The sequence below is a fragment of the Desmodus rotundus genome, chromosome 3 (assembly GCF_022682495.2).
Source record: "Desmodus rotundus isolate HL8 chromosome 3, HLdesRot8A.1, whole genome shotgun sequence".
Taxonomy (NCBI): domain Eukaryota; kingdom Metazoa; phylum Chordata; class Mammalia; order Chiroptera; family Phyllostomidae; genus Desmodus; species Desmodus rotundus.
Window position 1 is genome coordinate 554,697 of NC_071389.1, and position 19,186 is coordinate 573,882.

Genomic DNA, 19,186 nt, shown 5'->3' on the forward strand with positions numbered 1-19,186 from the left:
AAGAGAGGACCCGGAAACAGCCAGGCTCCCAGCAGCTCCCCCGGAGATGAACACTGGGCGGGAAGGGTCTGTGTCGTAAAATCAGCCTGAGGAACAGCTTTCACGCAGCTTTGCAGGAAGCGACGTTCTCTCCAGGAACACAGACACGGTGCCTCCATGACACGGTGAAGAGAGCCATTCTAAGGTCTGCGCCCCCCAAAAGTCCTGTGGGTCCACTCGGGGCCCCAGCTGGGTCAGCAGGAGCTGATGTTGGCCAAGGAGCTGGGTGTGCTGCGGCCCTCACCATCCCGGTCCTCAGAGGCCTGCCCCCTGCCCCCTGGGCCCCAGCTCGAGCCTGGCCATCCTGTTCTGGGGCCTGGCCAGCCAGGTTCCCCCAGAACCAGCAGCACCACCATGGATTTGCCCTAATTGCAACAGGAGCCAATCTGTTCACAGGCCAAGTGCGGATGAGGCCCACCCAGGGTGCGGACTGGCCTTGGCCAGCTGGTGCAGGGACACAGCCACAGCCGGTGGCAGCTGTCCTGTGGGTGCCCCGGACACTCTTTAATTTCGTGGCTCATGGAGCTGTGTCTGCTCCTTTAGAGTCAGGGTGGCCAGCACCCTGGACAGCCAGTGTGCCTTGAAAAAGATTGTCAGAGAAAGTTGTGAACTTGTGCCTTTTTCTGGAAACACGTTTTCCAAAGACTAAGCAGAACGAAATTAGGAATCGTACCGCCCTTGCGTCCCCGGACCGTGTCCCTGCATGCGTGGGCGCCCATAGGGGCTGGGGGAAGTTTGCGATCATAGCGGTAGTGTGCACATGGGTTCCCGGAAGGCTCTGGGCGGGGGGCGGGGGAAGAAACCGGTTTGGGGGAGGGAGGCAGCTGGGCGGCGGTGAGGACCCACAGAGCAGCAGCCTCGGGCCAGGCCACAACCAGGGCGCTGGGGCTGGAAGGGCACTCGGGAGACGGAGATGGGTGGAAAGGCAGCCTGGTGGCCAACGGCAGGGTCTGAGAAGCATGAGAGCAGGTACCTGGTGCAGCTCGTGGTCCTTGTTCCAAAGCCCGGGGATTTCCGGCTCAGCCAGGGTGTCCTCCTCCCGGCCGGCGCTCCCAGGGTGCCCCTGGACGGACTCGCTGGACAGGCTTTTCACCAGCTGTGAGGGCTCAGGGCGGAAAGCACTGTCGTCCTTCTGATCAGGGAGAGGGACAGGAGCAGACTGTACCAGCAAGGAGGACAGGGCGCTCCTTCCCTTCCTAGAGGCCAGGGCACACACTGCTCGCTAAGTTTGTCCACTTGAAACACAACACAAGTCTTTGAACATGTTGCACGTCCCCCTCCAGCGCCCGCAAAGGCAGCCTCTCGTCGACGGCTGTGACCCTCAGCTGCAAGGCGTCTCCAGTTGTCCCTGAAAACACCACACCTGGAACTGCTCTAGCGGCTAAGGAGACAGAGCTCAGGGCCCGAGCCAGATGGGATGTGCGAGGAAGTCAGGATGAGAATGGAGGGGCTCCCGGGAAACGGGGCAGGGGCGGCTCCTGGGGGCAGCTGGTCAGAGGCTTCGAGCAGGGACGAGGACAGGTGACTGTGAACTAAGCCCTGGGCCTGGGAAAGACCTAAAATGAACGTGCAGACCCCACAGGGCCGAACGTGAAGAAGCCTGAGGGGCGTTCCTGGCAGCGTGTTCGCTGGATCTCCAGGTGCTGGGGTCCCCACAGTCACGGCAAGGAACCGGAAGCATCCAGCAGGGCGCAGGAGGGGCTCCTGCTGTCCCTGCCCCACACCCTCAGGGGAGGCTGGCACGGAGCCAGCCTCAGTAGGGAGGGAGGAGTGGAAGGGAGCCGACAAAGGGGAAAGCTGCGGCCTCGGAGTCTTTGGTCACAGGCGATAACCCGCACTGGGGTGAGTGCGGCAGAAATCTGGCCCTGGCCCTGGCCCATGGCTGACCTTTGGTCTTGACCTGCTAACTGGGGACAGGGGAGGTGGCCTGAGTCAGTGGCTCCCCTGGCTGATGAGGCACAATGACCTGCAACTCGTCCCCCTGCACCTGAGCTGTCACTCAGGACAGGCCAGCTTCCAGGTGGACGCCATGTGGCCTGCCCCCCAGGGCCCCAACGCTACCCTGAGTCCCTCAGAGGGAGCCACGGGGCGGGGGTGGGGCGCCAGAACACACCCGCCCACCGCTGGGGCTGCCTGTCCGGGTCAGGAGGCTTGCTGAGGTTTATGCGAGTCCCTGTGGCGTCCCCATAATGGTCTCTCTGCTCCTCTACAGGGGCAAGCACCGTGCCTGCTCACCACTGGGCAGGAGGGAGTGCCCGGAGCCCTCCCTTCGCGGAGGTTGGCGATGTAGTCCCACGTCTTGTCTCTCAGGGTGGGCCGGGCCGCGGCTTTGGCTGGAGAACGCAGCCTCTTCTTCCTGCTCTCCTCAGCCGCCTCCTTCAAAATCCGATTCACAATCTCCTGCTTCCTGAGCCTCTGCTCCTCCTCAAAGGCGCTGGGAAAACGCCGTCGGCTGAGAGCAGGCTCGCAGCCTCTGGACCCGGGAGCTGGGCCCCTGCTCGCTGGCTGGGCCCTCTCCAGCCCTTCCCAAGCACAGGCCCGGCCCGGCCGGCACCGCATGCCCCCTCACCCAGTCCTGCCCCTGGGCACCCAGGACGTGAACCTCTGCCCAGTCCAGCTCCCACAGTAAACCCTGACCCTTCACGAGCAGCCCCTGCTCCTGGTGTCCAGGCTGGTGGCCAGGGTGCCCCGCTGCAGAACTGGGGTGAGGCTACTCCCTCCCTCCCTCGGCTGCTCCTCTGGGCCCTTCCTGGGTGCCAGGCCTGCCCCAGACTAAGGGACTCAGAGGTGGGCAGAGCTGCCCCGGGATCCTCCACCAGGGTGGGGTGATGGCAAAATTCTGGAGGTGACACTCAGGGGCCCCCAACTTCCCACGACTCCCAGCGAGGGGACTAGGGGGCCATCCCTGGCCAGACACTAACAGCAAGGCCTTGGGGGAGTGGGGGTGGGGACTGGGAGTGGGGGATGGAGGGGCCCTCCAGAAGGGACTGGAGAGGGGCGGGGCAGAAACCTCAGTCTGGGGTCTGAGGAAGCCACTCCTGGGTGAGGCCTGTGGGGGCCCAACATCTCTCAGGGCAGGGTGCTGCCTGGGGAGCTGTGTACAGGGACCTGCAGGGCCAAGGGGAGCCTCAGGGTGAATCACAGGGGTGTGGGCTGGGTTGAGAAGGCAGCACTGAGCTCCGCTTTGGGGGAATCAGAGGGTAATGCCCAAGCCGGGCAGCTGGCAGTGCCCAGTGGCAGGAGGGGAACAAGGAGAGGCCCGGAGCAGCTCCTGAGAAAGCAGGCCAGGACCCCGAGGGTCAGTGCCAGAGGCCGGGGGGGCCCATGGAACTATGTCCGGAGGCCCAGAACAGGCCCTGCCTGCTTGGGCAGGGTAGGGGGCAGGGGTCTGGAAAGGGGGGTGTGGAGGAAGGGGCTTGGCAGAAATGAGGGAGGGCTGAAGCCCTGTGGTTGTACCCTACAGGCCTGTCCTGGGGAGGCCCAAGGGGAGATGGGCACCCCTCGTCCCCCCTCCAGCACCCCCCGACCAGGCAGGCACCTCCTGCAGCCTCACCGGTTCTGGGCCTCCAGCTCCTGGCGCCGGTGTTGATGGAAAAGGTGCTTGAAAGCATCCCCACCTTGGGCCAGAATCTCCTGCTTCTCAGCCTGGGTCCTCTGCTCAGCCAGCTCTGCCTTGGCCCGACCCCATGCCTGAAACTTCCGGAGGGTTTCCTTGGGGACAGAAAACACTGAGGTCACAGAACCGGCATGTGGGCACACGCACACTGGAGCCCTCCCTGCTTGAGTCCGCAGTGAGGCCAGAGCTGTGGCTGTGACTGGCCAGCTCCCCTCTGCTCCCCTGCTCTTCCTGGCCACCTTTGTGCAGGCTGTCCCCCCTTCCCATCTCTGCTTTCCTGGCCAGCTGCACCCTCTCAGGCCCCAGGGAGGCCATTTCCTCCAGGAAGACCCCAAGCCTGTGGGACCTTGTCTTCCCTCTGCCCACAGGATGAGGTCCCACGGGCACCGGGCTGCTGCTTTCCTCCTGCCCAACCCTGTGCCTGGCCAGGAACCTGGGCTGGATGCTCTGTGTGTCCCCAGGGAGCGGCCAAGTCTCACGGAGAAGACTCAGGAGGCACTTCCGAGGGGCAGGATTCACAAATGCAGGTGGAGGGCTGCCTGCACGGGTTGGGTTGGGGCCCTGAGGGGTGAGGTTGCCCTACTAGGAGGGCCAGGGTGGGTGCACGGCAGGTGCCTACCCGGTTGGCGGTGATGCTGTTTTTCAGGGCCAGCACGGCGTCCATGCGCCTCCTCAGGTGCTCGCGGGTCTGCACCTCCTGCTCCCTTTCCTGCTCACGCACCCTGGGGAAGGGGCACTGTGAGCTGGGCCACGCCCACCGGGAAAGCAGCCTGAGGATGCTGAAGGGCGTGACAGAGTGGCTGAAGGTGAACTGCAAGGAAGCGTGGTCTGAAGCCTGCATTTCTGGGCCGGAGCCCATGTATCCTGTGATCCTGTTCTGGACACGCCAGGCAAGCAGACCGAAAACACAGATTCATTCTTTCTAGATGATAATGTGACGACTTAATGCCAAACACAGGCAGGTGGCCTGGGTGCTCAGACTCCCCCGCACCCCCCAGCACGCAGACCTTCCCAAGGAGGCCTTCAGGAACTTCACCGCCACCCTGTGGTTCTTCCTGGCGTCGTCCAGCAGCTTCTGGTGCCGGAGCCCATGCTCCTTTTGCAGGTGCAGTGCCTTCCTGGAGACCGCACACAGCGCTGAGTCCCCAGCTCGCCACATGGAGCCCGCACACCCACCACCCAGGGAACAGCCCCTGGTGCCCGCAGTGATGCAGCGCAGAGCCGGCACCGCGGGCCGCAGGTCGGTGGCCGCCTGGGGAGCCCCAGAGGGGTTGGGGGAGCCCAGGGACCAGGACCGCGTGGGTGAGGGCCCAGGGGACTTAGAACCCACAGAGGCAGCAGCAGGGTGTGGCCAGGGTCGAATGAGGCGGCATGGGGAGGGGCCTCCTGGCTTCTAGGAGGCCCCTGGATGAAGATGGAGCCAAGCGGTAGGGGGAGAGGCTGGGAACAGAGGGGACACACACACACACACACAGGCTGACACACAGGGGCCAGAGGGGGACGCACTCTCTTTGGGGGGGGGTGCTGGGTCCCATGGCTTGTGATGCACTTAGGGATGCTGTTTCCGCCCAGTTAGGGGACGGGGACATGCGGGGACTAAGCCTCAGGAGCACAGGGAGCCAGAGTGGGGAGTGGGCGTGGGGAGGGTGTCTGGGAGGAAAAGCGATGTGAGGTCCCGAAGAGGGGGCTGTGGCCAGGGGCTCTGGGGAGGGGCAGGGCTGTGGCGGGTGGGACCCCAGATAGGAGGCCAAGGAAGAGGCGAGGCTGGGCCTGCAGGTGCAGGCCGCCTACCTGGCCCTTAGCAGCTGGTTCCTCTCCGCCTTCCTCTCAGCCTGCTCCTCCCTGAGCAGCTGCTTGGCCGCCTGCACCTGCCGGCGCCCTCTGGTGGCCTCCAGCTCCTCCTGAGCAGACTCCCACTCAGCCTCCAGCCGGCCCTCCTGGATCTCGATGTGCCACATGGCACTCCTGGCGAGGGAGAGGCACTTCTCTTCACGTTGGCCAAGGGGTCGGTGACCTGCATCGTCCACCCCAGGGATGTGGGAGGGCCCAGGCACCCCATACTGTGAGTGGCCATTGGGCTCCTCTGACAGGTCAGCGCCTCTTCCGAGTCTGCTGGGCCTGCAGTCGCTGGGGGCCAGGCCTGCCCATCACTCGCAGGGCCGCCCACCCCTGCCTCCGTCACCTGAGCCCAACCTTGTGGAACCTGGTTCTCTGCTTCTCAAGCATCCACTACCTTTGAAAGGGGCTCCCGCAACACTGGGAGGGGGGTTGCTGGGAGTCACAGGCAGGTGGAGGGGTTGGGCCGGGGGCACAGGGGCAGAAGTCAGGGGTCTGGGCATGGAGGGGTGGCAGGGAGTGACCTCAGGGTCTCGACACAGACAGACGGGCAGGAGCGACCCCTGCACTCACTCGCTCTCCCTCAGCACGGCCCTGATTTCCGACTGCAGGCCCCTCTCATTCTCCAGCTCGGTGCCCAGGCGTCTGGACACGGCCTGAAGGCGGCCCGCGGCGGCGCTGAGAGCCACAGCAACGGGAGAGGACAGCGGGCAGCATGTCAGAGCCTGAGCCCCCGGGAGCAAGCCCCTGTGGGCTCCTCCAGGATGGGGGGCTGGTTCCCCCAGTGGGCAGCCCCTCAGAGCAGCAGGCCCCTCCGGGTCTGGGGCTGGGAAGCGCCCGGCACACTTGGTGAATGACTGGAAGCAGCCGAGTGGCCAAAAAGCCACTGAGACACCGTGTGGGTCGTGCGTTCTCTCGCTTTACTCCCTCCTCCCTCCTGGAGCTGCGGGCTCCCCCGACACTGTGTCGTCATCTGAACCCGTTCTGATCCCAGGCAGAACCATTTCCATACGAGGTGGGAGGGGTAGGGAGGTGGCGGGGGGCAGCCCAGAGCGGTGGACGGCCCCCACAGGCCCCACGGGGCCTCCTCACCTGGGCTAAGCCAGCCCAGAGGGGCATCCCCTGCCCCTCCCTGCACTGTCCCCAGGACACCCACCCTGTCCCTGGATGGCTCCAGTGGGTCTCACATTCTCCCGACCCAGAAAGTCCTTTCCCCATCACTGCGCGGCAGCTTTTCCTGTCCCCGGGACCCAGCCTGGAGGCCACTTCCTCAGGGAGCCCTCCCCGGCCACCTGCCTCCAAGTGACTAACTCTCCTGGCCTCACAGCCACTGGTTTCCAGTCCTCGTGACCAACTGGGGGTGGCTGTCCACTCTGGGTCATGTCCATTTCTCACACTTAGCGGGAGGCTTGTCTTTCCCCCTGGTTGCCTGCCCACCCTGCCTGCCACCAGAGCGAGGACCTACATGTTGCCGGCCTCTCTTTCCGTGGCCATCTCGGCTGCCACGCTCTCCTGCTGCTTGGCGATGAGGTCCATCCTCTGGCAGCAAGCACGCAGCTCCGCTCTGGGGTTGAAGCCAGAATCTGGGGAAATGGTCTAGAACACCGGCCTCAGGAGCCTCAGCACCCCCCGCCCGGCCTCAGGAGGAGGCGGTGGCCAGCGGCTGCAGTCACGTCATCTCTTCCACACATTTCTCTGATGGTCAACCACGCATGCGGGGTCTTGTCCGTTTTCTGAAAACCCTGACAGGGGCCACCTGTGTGACCTGCACCCAAATGGGGGTGACCGTGAACCAGCACAAACAAGGAGCTCAGGCCCTGAAGAGCCCCTGGGGAGGCCTAGGGGGCACAGGGGGTACCGCCTGTGCCTCATTGGGGTCCAGACCACAGACCATGGGACAGCCAGACCAACGTGGGGTCTGCGCCTAACCCTGGCTCTGAACGTCCCTCTGCGGGGTGCCTGTTCCCCAGTCACAAAGGCAGGGCACAACTCAACGCGCTGGTGCCGAGAGGCATCTGGGGACAGCGGGAGCTTCTGTCCGGGGCCTGAGGGAATTCTTCGGTGAGGTGTGGCACTGAGGCCGCGCAGGAGAATGCCTGGGACTTTAGGGGCCACTGAAGTGTCATGAGGAAAGAGCCGTGATGTCTGCGAGTAGCAAAGAGCAACCACGGCTGCGACACAGAAAACAGGCGGCACGCGGGGACCACAACACAGTCTGCGGCCGACAGTGACCCGGCAGGCGGCCCGCGGGGCAGTTGTGCCACGTGTTTCCAGCTTTCCTCTGTGTTTGCCGCGCTCCCCCACGGATGTTTGGGGGACGTACCGTGGGTGCCGCTGCTGACCAGGCAGGGGGTGACTGGGGGACAGGCTGCCACGCCGCTCACCCGACCCGGCTCACCTGGCCTTCTGAATGGAGAGTTCTTTGTCTGCGCGCAGCTCGGCCAGGCAGCCCAGCTCCTTCCGCAGGAGAGAAGCCCGAGCCCGGTCCTGGGCCGCTGCCTTCCCCCTTGTGTCGCCTCCGGCCTTCTGCACTCGCTTTGGACTGGCGTAGAAAGGACACTGCTGCCACTGTGCGGCCAGCACACCCGGCGTGACTTGTCCCCAGGTCCCGGGGCTCGGGGAGGACAGCAGCTGCCCACCCACGTTCATTACCGGCAGCCCCCCGAGTCAGCATGGGCCTCAGCTTCCTGAGCAGGAGCTTCATCCCTGAACTCTGGGTCCTCCCATTCATCGCTTTCTAGAAACCAAGGTGAGAGATTAAAAAACAAACAAACAAAAAAAAGCAGATCTAGACATTAAAAACTGAAACTCAAGAATAAATCTTGACAAACTCAAACTTGGGCACCAATGGGGACGGCATCCCAGAGCAGTGGTTCTCAAAGAGTGGTCCGAGGAGCCCTGGGGGTCCCCAAAACACTTCCCGGGGGTCTGCGGAGTCGGAACTATTTTGATGACAATGAAATGTTACTGGGCTTTTCGCCCTGTTTTGCGAGTGTACAGTTTTCCAGAGGACATGTGACCTGAGTCCCCACAGCAGGAGTGAGGATCCTGCCTTCTGCTGAACCCGACTTTTAGCTCCATGTAATAGGTTCATCATCGCTATTTCAAGTAAATCAATAAACGCCTTTTCAGCAATATTGGAAGCTACAGCCAACATAGGCGAAAAGCTCCTTGGGCCTTTGGTGACGTGCGAGCCCGTAAGGGTCTGCCGAGAACAGCAGCTGGGGGACGCCGCAGACGTCACGGGCATGGAGTGCCACCACACCGTCACAAGTCTCCACAAACGCCGCCGGAGGGGCGCTCAAAGGCACTGATGTGCAGTCACAGGAGCAGGAGGGGAGACAGCGGGCGAGAGACACACCACGCTGGAGGGGGACGGGTCAGCACAGCGCAGCGCTGAGCGGGCTATGCGTGGACGGTGGACCAGGAAACCGTGTTGTTCCCAGGGCCCATCAGCAGCACCAGGGGGCTCATCTGAGAAAAACCTCAGACCACTAGAGATTTAAAAAAAAAATCAGACCAGTGTGGCTCAGGGGGTTGGACGTCAGCCTGAAGAGCTAAAGGTCACGGGTTTGATTCCTGGTCAGGGCACAGGCCTGGGTTGAGGGTTCTGTCTCCGGTTGGGGGGCGCACATGAGGCAGCCAATTGATGTTTCGCTCCTTCTCTTTCTCCCTCCCTTCCCCTCACTCTAAAAATAAGTAAATAAAATCTTTTTTAAAAATCGAAAAGCCCCCAGAAAAGAAATATAGGTCACACTCAAAGGGTTGGGGTGAAAACGGTGGGACGTTTCCCAACAGAGGAGCTGGAAACTAAAAACTATGGCTGCCACGTTCCAAGTTCTCCGCTTCACTTTGTCTTTCAGAAAGATGCCACGTTTAAGAGACGTCGTCTCTCTGAAGAGGGAACTGGAAGGACCGCGGGCACACCCTCTGCCTTCCCCGCTGCTGAGATGCATGCTGTCTGGGAACCAACCTGGAGCACCGTCCTCCCCACGTGGGCCCTGGTCCGAACGCTCCGCCTCGGGGGACACACGCACACCTTCTGCCATCTTGGGAGGCAGGAAGTAGCTGGAAAAAAATTACAAAATATAGATGAACAAGAGCATACGTTATTAAAAATACCCCACACAGTTGGATTTCATAAGAATTAACAACTTCTCTTGTACAAAGACTTCATGAAAACGAACAGACAAGCCACGGACCGGAGGGAACACCCGCACCGTGGATGTGAGACACGGGGCGTGGGTCCACAGCACGTAAGGATCCTCGACACCCACAAAGACATCCAGACGCCCACTGAGGGGGCGAGCCGTGTGAACGGCGCTGTGGAAGGAGGCACGCAAACAGCCGTGCCCCTGTGAAACCGCAACGTCCGCCGCAGGAGCCACGGTCACGCGCTCGTGAGAACGCCGGGGCCAGAACCGCTGAGAGGCTTAGCATGGGCCAGGGCGCAGAGGGGCCGGCCGCTCACACGCGGCTGCTTGGAAACACACGCGAACCACGGGCCCAGCAGGCCCACGGTGAGGTTACTACTTACAAAAGGGAGTTCACAAAAGCTGACTCCCGGTCAGGATGGTGGCTCAGGTAAACAGGGCTCGCCTCCTCGAACGGCCACATCAAAATCACAACCTAATTATAGAACCACCACCACCCAGAACTGTCAGAAATCGAGTTGAATGGAAGCCTGACACTTCGGAATTAAAGAAGTCACATCCATCCAGATTGGCAGGGGGGTGCAGATGCAGAAGGGGCTGGTCCCACATCCACGTGTGGTGGGTAAAAATTCGGGAGGGATATCTCGGGAGAGAGGAGTCCCAGACCCACACCAGGCCCCCAGTCCAGGGTTCCAGTGCCAGGAAGATAAGTCCCCATAACTTCTGGCTGCAAAAAATAGTGGGGATTGAGTCGGTGAAAGAAACTGCTAGAGCCCCAAGCAGTTCCCCTTAAGGAGCCCCCACACAGACTCACTCCCCCTGAGCTCCAGCACCAGCGTAGCAGCTGGAATGGCACCAGGGGCGTACGGGGCGGAACAGAAGTGTCTGGCATCAAGGCCTGAACTGGGGGACATTTTTCTCCCAGACAGAAAGGTGGGCGGAGCCATTGTTCCCTTTCTGAGCCCTCCCTACCACACAGCCATCAAGCTGGTGCCCTCTCTGAGACTCCGTCAACCTGGCTAACACTGTTGGCCCCACCCTGGAGATCCCCAAAGACTCCGCCCCACCCAACTCATGGGCCCACCCAGCGGCTTTTCCATATGAATGGCTGGTCTTGGCTCACACAACTTCCTAAATCCTATCAAATGAGCAACAGCTGGCCTCAGTGAGCCCCAGGTCCAGCAGTAGCAGCAGCCAGCCTAGATTCACAGCTTGGCTGCACCCGGGAACCTCCAAGCTCAGCACAAGCAGCAGCCATCTCAGACTGCTGCCTCAGGCAGAACACAGGCCTGCACCCCCTGGGAAACCCCAGTAGAAAGCGCACACAGTGGACAGCTACAGACCACGCTGGAAGCACCACTACCCAGCCCTTGCACAGCTGGTCCTCCTGGACGGCAGAGGGTGGTGGTCAGTGGTAACAGCCAGTCCTTGCAGCCTGGGTAAACCCTTCCCATTGACCTGCCAACAGCAACCAAGACTCAACCACAAAAGGAGGGCGTACTCAGCCCACATGAAGGCTGCACCTTGAGTACCCAGCTTGGGTGATGAGGAGGCTGTGCCACTGGACCCCACAGGACACCTACTGCATTAGGCCACACGACCAAGACACGGAGTCAAAGCAGCTCTACCCAATACACAGAAACAAACTCAGGGAGGCCGCCAAAACGAGGGGACAAAGAAACACGGCCCAAACGAAAGAACTGATCAAAACCCCAGCAAAAGAGCTAAACGAATTGGAGACAAGCAACCTGTCAGATGCAGAGTTCAAGACACTGGTGGTCAGGATGCTCAGGGAACTAGTGAGGACCTCAGCAGCACAAGAAAGATCCAGTCAGAAATGAGGGATTCACTAATTGAGATAAAGAACAATTTACAGGGAAACAACAGTAGAGTGGAGGAAGCTGAGAATCATATCAATGATGTGGAACATAAGGAAGCAAAAAACAACCACACAGAACAACAAGAAGAGAAGAAAATCCAAGAAACGAGGACAGTACAAGCAGCCTGTGGGACGACTTTAAGCAACCCCACATTTGCTTCCTGGGGTGCCAGAAGGAGAAGAGAAAGAGCAAGAGATTGGAAATCTATCTGAAAAAACAATGAAAGAAAACCAAATTCCTTAATTTGGTGAAGGAAATAGACACGCAAGTCCAGGAAGCACAGAGAGTCCCAAACGAGATGGATGCAAAGAGGCCCACCCCAAGACACACGGTAATTAAAATGCCAAGGGTTAAAGATAAAGAGAGAATCTTAAAAGCGGCAGGAGAAAAAAAGAGAGTTACCTACAGGGGAGTTCCCATAAGACTGTGAGCTGATTTCTCTAAAGAAACTTTGCAGGCCAGAAGGGACTGGCAAGAAATATTCAAAGTCATAAAAAGCAGGGACCTACAGCCAAGATTGCTCTACCCATTTAGAATGGAAGGGCAGATAAAGAGCTTCCCAGACAAGAAAAAGCTAAAGGAGTTCTTCATCACTGAACCATTACTATGTGAAATGTTAAAGGGACTTATTTAAGAAAAAGAAGATGATCAAAACTAGGAACAATAAAACGGCAATAAATACATATCTATCATTAACTGAATCTAAAAGACAAACCAAGCCAACAAGAACAGAGGCGGAATCATGGGTGCGGAGAGGGTTTTGATGGCTGCCAGACGGGAGGAGGGTGTGGGGATGGGCGAGGAGGTGAGGGGATTGAGAAGCACAGAGCAGCCATGGGATGTACAGCACCGTATAGGAAATGGAGAAGCCAAGAGCCCATACGTGACCCGTGGACGTGAACAATGGTGGGGGGACGGCCTGAGGGAGTGAGGGGGGCTGGGGGGAGGGGAGAAAAGGGGGGAATTGGGACAACTGCAATAGGATCATCGATAAAATATAGTTTTGAAAAAAGGTCACAAAAGCACCGTAGCAGAGTTTTATAGCAACTGACTGATGACGGCCCCGAACCCGGACGCAGCTCCCACGGTGGAACCACACTCGGTGACGGTGGAAAGGAGTGAGATCCGCCCCTGCGCGGAGGGGTCCCCCAACGCCGCGTGAGATGCAGGAAGTCAGGCCCAGGAGAGCGCACACCGAGCCCGAGTGCAGGTGGCAGTGACAGGATGCCGGCCGGACGCTGGGCTAGAGGCAGGGGTGGGGCGGGGAGGGGATGCTCCTGGGCGGGTTTCAGGTGGCGGCTCGCAGGTGCACGCAACTGTCCCGGTGCAGCTGACCAACACGTAAGATGCACGTGTGTTCCAGCATGTGAGCTGAAGGACACTCGTGCACGGCTGCAGTTCAAAGCCGGTTCTCGCGGAGCTGCGGAGCATCTGTTACATTCTTCCCGTCGGGGATGCTGGGAGCTCGCCGTGGGGAGGGAACTCGGCACGAATGGGTACCTCAAACGCCTACGTCCCGTGCGAGGTGCTGCAGCTGCTGACACGTTTGTGTCTCACTGATTCATTCAGAAATCGCTGCGGGATAATTCACTGAAAAAGGGGTTCGAAGCCCAATAACGTCTCCCAGGAACATCATCAGTAATTCAATGCCATAATTAACTTCTAAAAACGCTACAGAGAGACAAGTGTGCATTCAGGTCCCGAGAGGCAGAAGTCAGGAGCATCTTGTAAAATACCAACAAGGTTCCTTCCGCTCGGGACAGCTGTCCCTCTTCGAGTGCGTGAGTGGCAGGGCTCGGAGGTCCTACAAGACCACGCGGTCGAAGCCACTCGGCTCTGTGCTCTCGAATCCCAGGTGCTCACCACGCGGAGCTTGGTTGACGCCCCAGCGGGTGACGAGGGGGTGGAGGCGGAACTGCTGGCGTGCACAGCCCCATTCAACCTCCCCCACACTCGGAACAACCGGTTTGGACCACAGTTCCAGGATGGGGGCCTCTGACCCCGCTGCACCCTTACTAAACGGCGGTGGGGGCCTCAGTTACATCGTGACGTGACCGGCCGAGGACAGGCAAACGGGAGGAAAGCCAGTGTCAACGCCCCGCGTGGGGAGCAGGAGGATGCCTGGGGACCCGCCCACAGGCGGTGCTGTCCCAGCCTCAGTCAGGGCCGCCTGTGCCCCCAAACCCTGGCCCTGAAGTAGGGTCAGCAACACATTTGCTGAATGTGCTTGAGAGAAGCAGCTGGAATTCCCACTGTGGTCATGACCCGTCCAGCTGCCAATCACCACACTGAAAATAGCCAAAGATGCTGGTAGAGCTGTATCTGAATCGCCCCGAGGACCTTGAAAAATTGACAAGAAAATAAGAAAATATCAGGTCAAAACCTAAGGGAAGGCAAGAATATAAATAGATTGAATGGCCAAGCTGAAGAAAAACCGAGCTGGATCTTAATGAGTTGGATTAAAAAAACAGTAACAAAAAGTCTAACTCTACTACTTAAGAAGAGACACTGGAAGGCGCGCAGAAGCGCCGCGTTGTGGCAGTGGGGAGCAGGCGCGCCGAGGAGAAACGGCGAGTGGGGAGCTGGGGGAGTGACCTAGAAACAGACAGAACGGTTTCAGCCAGAGGCTCGGAGGGCAGGAGGCGGCTCCCGTCCCGGCCGAGGGAGGTGAGCCCCCGGAACACGCAACAGCTCCCACCGGGTGGGTGTGTTCAGTGACAGCCACTCGGCCGAGGAGCAAAGGCGACAGGACAGGGCGGGGCGTCGGAACTCCTCCGGGGACACTCCGACACACCCCTCTCGGCCCAGCGGTCAGTGACTCAGCGACGCGCGTCTGTAGTGCCCTGAACAGCCGAGCCCTGCACACGGACGCGAGGCGGAGCCTGGGCAGGACACCGCGAGTGCCCTTCAAGCAGGCGGACGACACCCACCCAGACTGTTCGCTGGCCCACAGCAGGCCCGCCTAAGTGTAAAGGTCTAAACCCACGCAAAGCCGGCTCTCCAACCGAAAGTAATCAGCCAAAATTACTAAGAAACAGAGGGTGATAGTTCCCCACATTTTGTAACAATGAGCCGCACACTTCTAAATAACCTGTAGGTCACGTTAAAAATCATACAGAATTATAAAATACTTGAACCGAACTATACTGAAAGCATTAAGTATCAGACTGAGTGCTGCCGAAGGAATCCAGAGTAGATTCATAGCCCTCAGCGCATATGCCAGCGAAAACACAGGCTAAGCTCTAGCGCACTGAGCAGCCAAGTCAAGGAGTTACAAAAACCACCACACAGCCCTGGCTGCTGTGGCTCAGTGGATTGCGTGCCGCTCGCAAATCAAAACACGGTGCTGGCTGGATTCCCAGTCAGGGCACACGCCTGGGTCGTGGGCCAGGCCCCAGCTGGGGGTGCGAGAGAGGCAACCCACCAATGTCTTCTCTCCCTCTCTTTCTCCCTCCCTTCTTCTCTCTCTAAAATATATATAAATAAATATTTTTCTTTTTAAAGATTTATTTGTAAAATGTATTTTATTGATTATGCTATTACAGTTGTCCCATTCCCCCCCTTATTCCCCTGTGCCCTGCACACCCCCTCCCACCCACACCCCTCCCTGTAGTTCACGTCCATGGATCGTACATATAAGTTCTTTGGCTTCTGCATTTCCTATACTATTCTTAACCTCCCCCTGTCTATTTTCTACCTACCATTTATGCTTACTCTCTGTACCTTCCTCCCCTCTCCCCCACCCACTCCCCTGCTGATAACCCTCCATGTGATCTCCATTTCTGTGGTTCTGTTCCTGTTCTAGTGGGTTGCTTAGTTCGTTTGTTTTTTTAGGTTCGGTTATTAATAGCTGTGAGTTTATTGTCATTTTGCTGTTCATATTTTATATCTTCTTCTTCTTAGATAAGTCCCTTTAACATTTCCTAGAATAAGGGCTTGGTGATGATGAACTCCTTTAACTTGACCTTATCTGGGAAGCACTTTATCTGCCCTTCCATTCTAAATGATAGCTTTGCTGGATAGAGCAATCTTGGATGGAGGTCCTTGCCTTTCATGACTTGGAATACTTCTTTCCAGCCCCTTCTTGCCTGCAAGGTCTCTTTTGAGAAATCAGCTGACAGTCTTATGGGAACTCCTTTGTAGGTAACTGTGTCCTTTTCTCTTGCTGCTTCTAAGATTCTCTCCTGTTTAATCTTGGCTAATGTAATGATGATGTGCTTTGGTGTGTGCTTCCTTGGGTCCAGCTTCTTTGGGACTCTCTGAGCTTCCTGGACTTCCTGGAAGTCTATTTCCTTTGCCAGATTGGGGAAGTTCTCCTTCATTATTTGTTCAAGTAAGTTATCAATTTCTTGCTCTTCCTCTTCTCCTTCTGGCGCCCCTATGATTCAGATGTTGGAAGGTTTGAAGTTGTCCTGGAGGTTCCTAAGCCTCTCCTCTTTTTAAAAAATTCTTGTTTCTTTATTCTGTTCTGGTTGAATGTTTCTTTCTTCCTTTTGCTCCAAACCGTTGATTTGAGTCCTGGGTTCCTTCCCGTCACTGTTGGTTCCTTGTAGCTTTTTCTTTATTTCACGTAATGCAACCTTCATTGCTGCCTGGGTCTTTTTTGTGCTGTTGAAGTACCCAGTGAGTTCCTGGAGCATCCTGATAGCCAGTGTTTTAAACTCTGCATGTGATAGGTTGGTTATCTCTTTGTCACTTAGTTGTATTTTTTCTGGAGCTTTGATCTGTTCTTTCATTTGGGCCTTTTTTTTTTTTGTCTCAGTGCACCTGTTAGGTAGTGAGGGTCGAGGAGCCTTAGGTGTTCACCAGGGCGGGGCAACCCACATTGCTGTGGCACTATATGTAGGGGAGGGTCCCAGACGGAACAATGCCGCTTGCTCAGCTCTGCTGGTTTTCAGTCACTTCCTCTGCTACCCACAAGCAAACTGGGCCTTCTGGTGCTGATTCCCAGGTGGGTGGGTGCGTGTACATTCTAGGACCCTGTGGGTCTCTCCAACGAACTCTCCCGTGAGTCTGGGAGTTTCTCCCACTGCCGCCTCAACCCCCGCAGGTGTTTTCAGTTAGAGATTTGAGGCTTTATTTCCCCGCTGGAACCCTGGGTTTCGAGGTCTGTCTCCCTCCCCAGTTGTTCCTCCCAGTTTATCTACATGCAAATGTAGGACCACCTACTCCGCCAGCTGCCACCTTGCCCAGTTGGCCAGCCGACACCTTGCCTGCCTGGGTCCTCCAGCCACCGCCTTGCCTCGAGTCCCCTCCACCTGGCTGCCCATCTCTGCCCCTCCTACCATCTGGATGAATGTTTCTTCTTTACCTCCTGGTTGTCAGTTCCATACAGTTTGGTTTTCTGTCAGTTCTGGTTGTTTTTTGTTTTTAAATTTGGTGTTGTTCTTCTTTTGTTGTGCAAGGAGACACAGTGTGACTACCTACACCTCCATCTTGGCTGCAAGTCCGATTTTATTTCATAAATACTTTTTAAAAACCCACAAAATAAACTGAGAAGTAGAAGAAAGAGAATTTTAAAAGACTGGAAATCAGTGTAACAAAAACAAACATGTGAGAGAGATGGTCCTCAAAGCCAAAATTTGTTCTTTTGAAAGATTTATAAAATTGACAAATCTTTCATGAAACTCATCAATAAAAAGATAAGAAACCAAAAATCCATCCTAGAACAAAAGGCTCTATACCCACAGATGCTAAACAATAGTGTCACCGACAAGTTTGTACCAATAAACTTGGGCGAATCCCACAAACACATCAAGGACGAGAAACCACAAAGGCGCACGCCCTGCTCCTCCTCTGTCCTTCACTTTCAAAGCAGGTGCCCCAGGCCGGGCAGGTGGCCGGACAGGGGGCGTCAGAGCCTGTCTGGGGAGGGAGGTGCGGCCCCTGTGGGGGAACTGAGGCCCAGAGCTGGAGGGCAGAGCCTGAGTGGGAGGAGGCTACCCCATGGAGGACGTCCAGTTAGGGGATCCGAGCCCCAGCAGGGTGGAGTGGGTGCCCCAGCCCAAGCCTGGGAAGGACGACATAGTTACATCACCTCCCAGCACCTCCCACCCAAACGCCTGCCGATTACAAAGGGAAGAAGTAACTTCCCAGGGGAGACCCACAGACACCCCCTTCATCAGGTGATGAAAGCAACCATCATCAACGACATGACAGACAGACAGACACTGTGAGCCACCAGGTGAGAGGAAGCGCGCAGGAAGTGGGCCCAAGGCGTCACGCCTGTGACCTCCCGGGGGGGGACGCACAATGGGGACCCGATCGCGAAGAAACCGGCCCGCAACCTTCACAGGAGTCGGGGTCAAGGACGGGCAGGAGACTGCCCTGCACGGAGGGGGAGGGAGGCCCCACGACAAGCACTCAGCGCGACGCACGGTCCTGCGTGCCCCGGCCCCGACCCCACGGGGTCAGCTGGCAACACATGCGCGGCCTGGGCTGAGGGTTAGAGGCAGACACGTCCGAGTCACGCTCTGCCCAGCGGTCACGCTGAGGTTACACTGGAGAAGGTCCCCGTGGGTAGGAATACTCTCTCCAGTACCTGGGGGTAACAGGCCACCACCCAGGCGACTGACTATGAAATGTTCCAGAAGAAGACGTTTTTGTGCTGAACTTTTATGAAAATCTGGGACGGCTTCAAGAATTAGAAAAAGGAATGCATACAGCAGGCTCATTTACACAAAGCTCCCAAACTGGTGAACTTTAACTACGTTGTCTGGGGCTGCAGGGGTAGGTGGTGCAAGTGAAGAGAAGCCAGGACTAGAATCTCAGAAGTCAGCCTGTGGTTCTGGGGACAGGCCTGCGTGCGGCGAGGGTGGGCAGGCTGTCTCTTGGGCTGCTGACAAGGTCCCACTCCTAGACTGGGGCAGTGGCTACTGATGTTCGCCCTACAACCGGTCCTTACACTGCGCGTCAATTTCCACACCACGTGCCAGCAGCGCCGCTGCCAGGAATCGCTTTGAATGGCGCGGCCCAGAGCAGCTCGCTCATTGCGGCCCTCGGTGTCCGGCTCCTGGTCGCTGTTAAGCGACTGTTTGCCAGGCACGGAAATGTGAGCAGAAAGGAGTATTCGTTCTGGGAAAACACAGTGGTAAAGGCCTATCCACTTCCCAAAACAGGTTATGCATTTAAAACCAACTTGGGTGACTCCGGAATTATCAGTTATCATCAGGCCCTCGCTTTCACGGGCCCAAACTCTCAGGGGGCCACCTTACCAGCTGGGCTGAGCTCCGCTCAGTAGTTCCCGGGAAGACGGTGCGAAAACTCACGAATCCGCGCAAAGCCCAGGGCAGCACCCGCGCCCGGGACTCCTGCAAGCCAGCCGGTGAAGGTGTCGGTCTGAGCCTGGGGGGAGGCAAGAGTTGCGGTGCCCAGCCCCAGGCTCCGGGCCAATGGACCCCCTCCTGGCCGACCCGCCTGTGGTCGGGACGGCGCAGGACCTGGACGGAGAAACCTCCGACCACCACCCTCAGGACAGCTCCCCCGGCAGCACAGGCCCCCTAGCCGTTCTCCAAGCAGCTCGCAGCGCGGTTTGGGGCAACAGCTCCATGGCAACGGACGGCTCCAAGGGGGAGGGAGTGCTCGCGCCGCGAAGTCCCCCACCAGCCGGTGGCTCGGTCCAACCGCCACGCCGCTCCCCTGCTCGGAGGTGGTTTGGTCCA

The 19,186-nt window shown here is 58.2% G+C and overlaps 1 protein-coding gene across 1 annotated transcript in view; it reads right to left on the minus strand.

Moving 5' to 3' along the window:
• CFAP74 (cilia and flagella associated protein 74) overlaps window positions 1–19,015 on the minus strand; it is a 47,141-nt gene extending 28,126 nt beyond the window's left edge. The window contains exons 1-12 of the mRNA XM_053921244.1: window positions 18,740–19,015; window positions 9,465–9,559; window positions 8,144–8,228; window positions 7,890–8,033; window positions 6,957–7,055; window positions 6,065–6,169; window positions 5,447–5,620; window positions 4,663–4,773; window positions 4,275–4,377; window positions 3,593–3,750; window positions 2,275–2,473; window positions 1,013–1,171 (exon numbers count right to left, since the gene is read on the minus strand). Of these exons, the coding sequence (XP_053777219.1) occupies window positions 1,013–1,171; window positions 2,275–2,473; window positions 3,593–3,750; window positions 4,275–4,377; window positions 4,663–4,773; window positions 5,447–5,620; window positions 6,065–6,169; window positions 6,957–7,055; window positions 7,890–8,033; window positions 8,144–8,228; window positions 9,465–9,540 (1,413 nt within the window). The 5' untranslated portion in view covers window positions 9,541–9,559; window positions 18,740–19,015. The remainder of the gene's footprint in view (window positions 1–1,012; window positions 1,172–2,274; window positions 2,474–3,592; window positions 3,751–4,274; window positions 4,378–4,662; window positions 4,774–5,446; window positions 5,621–6,064; window positions 6,170–6,956; window positions 7,056–7,889; window positions 8,034–8,143; window positions 8,229–9,464; window positions 9,560–18,739) is intronic.
• Window positions 19,016–19,186: the final 171 nt, after the last annotated feature.